This window comes from Microtus ochrogaster, chromosome 18 (genome assembly GCF_000317375.1).
Source record: "Microtus ochrogaster isolate Prairie Vole_2 chromosome 18, MicOch1.0, whole genome shotgun sequence".
NCBI classification, from domain to species: domain Eukaryota; kingdom Metazoa; phylum Chordata; class Mammalia; order Rodentia; family Cricetidae; genus Microtus; species Microtus ochrogaster.
In genome coordinates this window covers 14584989-14592747 of record NC_022020.1, presented here as the reverse complement: position 1 = coordinate 14592747, position 7759 = coordinate 14584989, and the positions used below count along the sequence as shown (strand labels likewise).

The 7759-nt window shown below is 47.3% G+C and overlaps 1 protein-coding gene across 5 annotated transcripts in view; it reads left to right on the top strand.

Moving 5' to 3' along the window:
• Positions 1-704: 704 nt before the first annotated feature.
• The window catches only part of LOC101978918 (zinc finger protein 24), a 49043-nt gene continuing 41988 nt past the window's right edge, over positions 705-7759 (top strand). The window contains exons 1-3 of one of the 5 annotated variants that reach the window (XM_026783408.1): positions 705-823; positions 3642-4146; positions 4789-4933. In XM_026783408.1, the coding sequence (XP_026639209.1) occupies positions 3727-4146; positions 4789-4933 (565 nt within the window). In that variant the 5' untranslated portion in view covers positions 705-823; positions 3642-3726. Of the gene's footprint in view, positions 824-986; positions 1092-1183; positions 1339-1721; positions 1980-3641; positions 4147-4788; positions 4934-7759 lie in introns of those variants that run through there. The other 4 variants (XM_013349383.2, XM_013349381.2, XM_026783409.1 and 1 more) reach the window with 4 other exon arrangements.

The following is a 7759-nucleotide window of genomic DNA, read 5'->3' as shown; positions in this document are numbered from 1 at the left end:
AACATTGGCCAGAGAGGCTTAGGCTCCACAATAAGCCCGAGTCATAGTCAAAGGGGAAAAGCAAGCAACAGACCATAGTCGACCATCCGGGCAGTGGAACACATTTTGGTGTCATAGTTAAGGTAGCTGAGATACACTGGGCTTTAAATTGGGGAATGAGGCGCTCCGATTGATTACACCTGCAGCTGTTTTGTGGCATGAAATAAAAAGCATGCGTAGATTCTACAAATTCCCCGTGACTACTAGCCGAAGTTCGCAGCTAGTCTCATCTGTTTTCTTTGATAACTTGACGTCATTTTTGTAACACAGCTAGTGGGAGACAACAGTTTGAGCCATGTTTAAGTGCAAACCTTCCTACTTTCGGCCCTGAAGCGGGAATAGTCAAAGTTCCTGCACTATAGGATGTGGGGGTAAAGAAGATTTACACTAGAGAGAGTTACTGTGCCTGGCACGATTGTGACAGGCTTTCAGAAATGTTCGCTTCCCTTAGTTACTTCAGAGGGCTCCTACGAGGAGTATGGGACACTCGGGAAACTGCCGCCCACCTTCCTCTTGCTCCCCTTTCCTTCTCGTCGAGTGGAACAGAGAGCAGAGCCCACTCCGGCCAAGCTCGGCTTCAATGCGGCCATTGTCATCAAGCCGCACCTCCCCCGCTTGCCGCGCGTCCCCATGGCAACTCGGGGCTTCGTCTGCCCCCCCATACCCCCGCCCCCCGTCCTGCGGACCGGAAGCCGGGCACGCCGGGGGCTTGTGGGAAGAGGCTGTGAGCGACGGCGCAGCGTCTGCCAGCGACGGCGAGGCTGCGGTGGGTCCCGAGCCAGAGGTCAGCGGCGTGAGGAGCAGGGTTCGAGCAGGGGCGCGGGGCGGGGCGGGGTGGTCGGACAGCGACCGGCGTCGTTCGGGGTCTCGGGCGTGCCCGGAGAAGGCCGCGGCGGAAGGGCGGCGGCGGCGGCTTGCCGTACTTCGGGTGTCCGCAGAACCCCAGCGCCCCCGTCCTCGCCGTCATGTCCTCCCCTCCCCCACCGACCGGTTTTGTTCTATTTCGAGGCTCTATCGGCTCGCGGAGGGTTCTGGGAATCGCTCAAGCCGAGGTGGGATCCTGTGGTTCTCGCGCACGGCCTTCTGGGATTTGTAGTCCCGCCGGTGCAGGACGGAAGCGCCAGTCCTGGGTGGTGGGGTGTTGTGGGGCCTCTGCGGCCCTTCGCGGTGGTTGCTGGGAAGAGGACATCGGCCAGAGTTACTGGGGCTGGCTGGGCTCGGCGCTGTGAGGCGGGAGGTCTTTGAAGACCAGGATCCCGCCAGGTGCTCAACGGCGTTCCTCCTCGTCCCACGAGCCTGGTGCAGTACAAAATAGGAGAAAAAGCAATTTTTCTATTACGTAGAAATGTTTGAGCCGTTGATAGGGTCGGGTCCAGGAATAGGAACAAATAACTTGGATTTTGCTATCAGGCCATCATTCCACTCAAGAATATTTAACGGATCTATATGGTCTGTCTGTTTGATACGGTGTTTTCTGATTCTTTGTCTTCACCTTGACAGGTTTCAGTAAGGTTTTCTTAAGTTTCTGTTTTTTATATTCTTGGCTCTGATAAATAAATAGTGGCTGTAAAGGTTATTCTTCCTCTATTTTGTTTTTTTTTTTTTCAAGGCAGGGTTTCTCTGTGTAACTCTGCCTGTCCTGGAACTCGTTCTATAGACCAGGCTGGCTTCGAACAAGGAGATCCACCCGCCTTTGCCTCCTTAGTGCTGGGATTAAAGGCGTGCGCCACCACTGCCTAGCTAAGTTTATTATTTGTGATGTGCTGTGAACTGTGACACTGGTATGGTTTTGCAAATACTAAAAGGATGAGAAAGTAGCTCACAGATTTCCCCAAAGGAAAAGCTAGGGGAAGCTATTTAAGGAAAAAGACTCCAGGCCACCGTGAGAAGTTCTGAGTGCTTTTTCCCATAGCTTTTGCTGCAGGGGATGAACTGTCGCTGTAAGTTTAAGTGCATGTATGGTGTGATGGATGCCTAAATGCCATTTGCTTTTTATGTGAAATAGTTTCTTCCCCAGTGTTACGTGATCCGTTACTGACCTGTGTAAAAGTGAATCTGTGCTACGGAGAAACCCTGTCTCGAAAAATAAAAAAAAAAAAGTGAATCTGTGGCAAAAGCCAGTAACGCAGTTAGCTTTGCTATGTAAATGAGGGCAGTCTTGCTTCACCTAGGTGCTGGACACCAGAACCAGCTACAAGTGAACAGAACATTTTCACAAATATTTTGTTTAAGGCGTTCCTAAACAATACTTTTTTTTTAGCTTTAAAGAAATAATGTGCATTCGTGTGTGCGTGTGTGTTTACATTCTGAGCAGTAGCTCAGCAGCAGAGCAGATTTGCACAGTACTTGTATACAGTCTCTAACCACGGGGGTGGGTGCGGACAGTCGACCTGTTTCCTAATCCAGATTTGTGAAGACAAAAAGAAAAGTGGGTATGGGGCTTGCTCCAGCCTGGCCGCCCGTGCTGGACCCCAGATTCTGCACAGAACGGGAACGAACCCTGCATGCTGTCCTCTGACTTCCACACCTGCCTGAGATGTACAAACACAAGATCAATGTCAAAAAATGTTTTAAGTGTACTACAGTTCTGAATATTTAGCATTTATTTTATGTATATGTGTACCATGTGTTGCCTAGTGCCTAAGGAGGCCAGAAGAGAGTTCTGGGGTGCTGGAATCAAATCTGGGTCCTCTCCAAGGGCAATAAGCCTTCTTACTTGCTGAACCAATTTTTCAACCCCAAGGGTTCAGAACATCTGGAGAACACTGCAGTTGACGGAGTCTTACGTGGGTTCTTTGGCTTATTAATTTACCTTCTGTTGACTTCATGTCACAGACTGGCAATCTTTTTCTGGAAAGGGCCAGATAGTAATTAAGTTGCTTTAGATCTTAGCTGAAATTGTCGAACCCTGTGAACTCTTCCATTATTGCCTGAACTATGATTAAATGTAATGATTTATAGATACAAATTTAAAAAATACAGGGCTGGAGAGATGGCTCAGTGGTTAAGAGCACTGACTGCTCTACAAGAGGTCCCAAGTTCAATTCCCAGCACCCACATGGTAGCTCCCAGCTGCCTGTAACTCCAGTTCCAGAGAATCCAACACCCTTACACAGATACACATATAGGCAAAAACCAGTGCACATAAAGTAAACCATTTTTTTTTAATTTTATGTGTGTGTATGTACATGTGTGTGTAGGCCTCCACATATCATGTCACACTTGTGGAGGCCAGAGAATAACAGAAGAAGTAAGTTCTCTCCTGTGGAATGCTGGTTGTCAGAGTCAAGTCATCAGGCTCGGCAGCAGGTGCCTTTGCTAACGGAGTGGCCTTGCTGGCCCTAGACAGATACATCATATTTTCCTATCATAAAATGTTTCTATGCCTTTTAGCAATTTAAATTTTTATACTACTCTTACTATGGCTAGTGTAAGTTTTTACACTACTCTTACTATAGGCAGCAGGCTAGATTTGGTAGCATTTCAGTCAATATAAACTATTGATTGAAATTTTTAATCCAGTAAAAACAATTTTTTTCTGCTGCTTTCAAATAGCTTGGGGTATTCGGTAATTTATGTGTCTTTTATTTCTTATCCCTTAGGAGTACCTTTGAGGAAAGCAGAGTATTTCTTTGAGTACGGTCTATATCCTGCCTCGGCTGCCTTTCCTTGAAGGATTGTAACAGGATGTCTGCACAGTCGGTGGAAGAAGATTCAATACTTATAATCCCAAATCCAGATGAAGAAGAAAAAATTCTGAGAGTGAAACTAGAGGAGGACCCTGATGGTGAGGAGGGATCGAGTGTTTCCTGGAATCATCTCCCTGACCCAGAGGTTTTCCGACAGCGGTTCAGACAGTTTGGATACCAGGACTCACCAGGTCCCCGAGAGGCTGTGAGCCAGCTCCGAAAACTTTGCCGCCTGTGGCTCAGACCAGAGACACACACTAAGGAACAGATACTGGAGCTGGTAGTGTTAGAGCAGTTTGTTGCCATCCTACCTAAGGAGCTACAGACTTGGGTTCGAGAACATCACCCTGAGAACGGAGAGGAGGCAGTGGCCGTTCTAGAGGACTTGGAACGTGAACTTGATGATCCTGGACAGCCGGTGAGCATGCTTGCCTCATTTTTCCCAAGTCAGAAACACTCATATAGCAGTGGACAAACTGCGATTAATTTCATTTGACTAAGTTAAATTACGTCTGTGCCTCCCTCCTGTTCATTTGCCACTCTGCAATACCTGTGCTGCTCTGTAGTTGGAATTTTCTTTGTGCCGCCAAACAGCTCCCAAATGAAGACACGGAGACATTATTAATTATGAGTGTTCCACTAACTCTTTTAACTTAACCTGTTTCTGCTCATCTACGTTGTGCCGCGGGGCTTTTTACTTTTCTTTTCTTTCTGGGTGTCCTGCTTTCCTGCTTCCTTCCTGTCTGGCTGACTGGCCTTGTTTCCCTATCGTTTCCTTTCCTTCTCTGAGCCTAAATCCCTCCTCCTACTTACTCTCCTGCCCAGAAGTTCCTTCTACCTCCTCCCTCGCTGTTGGCCATTCAGCTTTTTATTACAGTAGTCAGGTGCCTTAAGCAGGCAGAGTGAAACAGCTGCCCATCCTTACATAGGTAAACAAATGCAACACTGCATAGTTAAACACCGCTCTGCTGTCTAGAACTTTGTATTGCATTTTCTGTGGTATCTCTTATGTGCTTAGTATCAGTATTCCTTCTCAACCAAACTAAAACCATGTTTTCAGGTTTCTCTCCGCCGGCGGAAACGGGAAGTGCTTGTAGAAGAGATGTCTCAAGAAGACGCTCAGGGATTACCAAGTTCGGAGCTTGATGCTGTGGAGAACCAGCTCAAGTGGGCATCCTGGGAACTCAGCTCTCTGAGGCACTGTGGTGAGGACCAGAACTCTATGGGGCCGGCCTTTCCCAGAGTGCTTTGCTTTTTTTTGGAGAAACACTTTTAAACTGCTGTTTAGAAATTGCCATGCTGTGAAGAGCCTAACTTTCCTGGTGGCCGACTCAATGGCCTCGGGAGTTTTTACTCCTCGGTTTTAGCATCTCTAGCTTTTCTTTCATGACGACTGCCCATACTGGGGCTTCGGCCTGCCTGACTCTGCGCCAGTGCCTGTAGACCATATCTGATTAACACATGCCACTGCTTGTCTGCCATCTGCATTGTGCTTTCTTGTTCTTGGGCTCCTGCCTAACTGTATTAATACGGTGAACTTACTGGAAGTCTCCTTCAACCTTTTTATTTTATTACTTGAATTACTTTCTAAGATTTCAGCTATTTCTGTTTTTTTTTTTGTCTCAATATTTTACCCCTTTTTAATTAAGAAACTTTCCCCCCATATTTTTTTTTAACATTTATTTATTTATTATGTATACAGTATTCTGTCTGTGTGTATGCCTGCAGGGCAGAAGAGGGCACCAGACCCAATTACAGATGGTTGTGAGCCACCATGTGGTTGCTGGGAATTGAACTCAGGACCTTTGGAAGGGCAGGCAGTGCTCTTAACCTCTGAGCCATCTCTCCAGCCCCCTTCCCCCCATATTTTAATTTATTTTATGTGTATGGGTGTTTTGCCCTCATGTGTGTCTGTAGCATGTGCATGCTAGGTGTCCTTGGAACTCAGAAGAGGAAGTCAGACCCCTGGAGCTGGAGTTACAGATGGTTGTGAGCTGCCCCGTGGGTGTAGGGGATTAAACCTGGGTCCTCTGGAAGAGCAGACAGTGCTCAACCACTGGGCCATCTCTGCAGACCCCTTAAGAAGCTTTTTTAAAAGATCTTTTAAATCAAAAGTATGTGAGGTTGTGCATGCGCGTGCAGGTCTCAGGGCAGGGGAGAGCACTGGATCCCTGGAGCTGTCAGTGGGTAATGAGCCTGGTGAGGGTGCAGGGAGCTGAACTCGGCTTTTTTTTGCAAGAACTGTATGTGCTCTTAACCACTGAATCATCTCCGCAGCCCTCTAGAACTTAAAAAATAAAAACCTCAGAAATGAGACAAGGGTAAACTCTTTACTTTTTCCTAAGTATTTATTCAAACTAGCCTCCCAAGCTATAATATGGCTTAAATGCAGAAATATCAAAGTATAATTGTAATAATTCAGATTTTTTTGTTTCCAATATCCTGGCACTTAATGCTGTGTACTTGTTTATATGTTTAGGATACTAAACTTGCTGTGTTGGCGTTTTGTTTGTAGGAAGTTTGTTTGAGAGTGCGTCAGTCTCTGAGGTAGATGGAGATAATGTTGGTTTGCCACACATGAGGACATGAGCAGGTTTTCTTCCTGTGTGAGGGGATGGTGCTGTAAATCAGACCTGAGGCAGAGGTGCGATCCGCTCACTATTGTAGTTTTCCCTAGCTCGTGGGATGTTGTTCATTGTGCTCTTCAGAGGTGTACTTTCATGGGTCAAAGCTGTTCCCTTCCTAAATTTTGGGATGGCTTTCCATGGTTGGCCTCATTTGAGCGGTCTAGCCGCTTTCACGTTCAGAGAGTTCCATTTATTTCACGTCACGGGTCCTCACTTGCCCTTCATACTTGACTTTTCAAGTAGCTAAGCCGCATTAACCCTTCGGGCCCTTGGGTCTCCCTCCCCCCTGCTTTCCCGCTTGACTTTCCCGTGGTGGCTCCATCTTCGGCCACTCTCGAGTGCTGCTGCTCACCGTAGTCCCTGTTATGCTGTGTGGCCTAAGCTTCTGGGGACTGTGGGTGAGTCTTGCTCTCTCCTCTGCCCCTGAGTGGGCAGTGCTGCTGCTGTAAAACCAAGGCTGTTTTCTAGACACATCTCATTCAGATTTACAAGGAAAAATGTTTCTGCCTGCTGTGACAAATAGCAAATTGGGGCCAGCGGCTTTAATGCGGACTTTTCACTATGGTGTATTGAAGCTCTGAGTGCTGGCTTTAGTTAACAAGGGCTGCCTCAGGGCATCCTTGGCTGTTTTTGGTTTTATTTATTCTGGGTTGTTTTGTTTTGTATTTTTGTTTGTTTGTTTGTTTGAGTCTTTGTCTCTGCCTGGTGTGAAGACACCTGCCTCCTCTGGGTGCTGGAGTCTAAGGAATGTGCCACCACACCCAGTTCTCAACTTCTTATCAGGACTCTGTTCTGCTTTGAGTTCAGTATTGATTGTGACACATTAATTTATTTCAGCAGCAGCTGTTGTTTGACACCTTTTTGTTATTCTTTCATTTTGATATAATCTCTTAAAAACTGTTTCCTAATGGCCATCATTTTTCTTCAGACCTAGCCATATCAGTTTGATTTTTCACCTTTGTTTTATAACCTGTCACCTTTTTGACTATGTTCTATTTAGAAAATTTTGTGTGTGTGTATTACATGTATGTGTGTATGTATGTGTGTGTATGTTATGTATATGTATTGTTGTTCTTTTTTAAAAATTGCTGCAAGATCCCCGGTGGCAGTAGGCAGCAGAAATGTTGTAGGTCCCAAATGGTGGCGGCAGGCCATGTGGTGGCAGGCAGGGGGCTCTGGGAGCAGCCAGTCCCAGGCAGAAATGGCTGCCGGTCCCACAGCGGAGGCTCGAGCGGTGGCGGCAGACAGCGGGCCCTGGGAGCAGCCAGTCCCAGGCAGAGACAGCTGCTGATCCCAGAGCAGTGGTGGCGGGCCATGTGGCAGCAGGCAGTGGACCCCAGGCAGAGATGGCTGCTGGTCCCAGAGCAGTGGTGGTGGGCCATGTGGCAGCAGGCAGTGGACCCC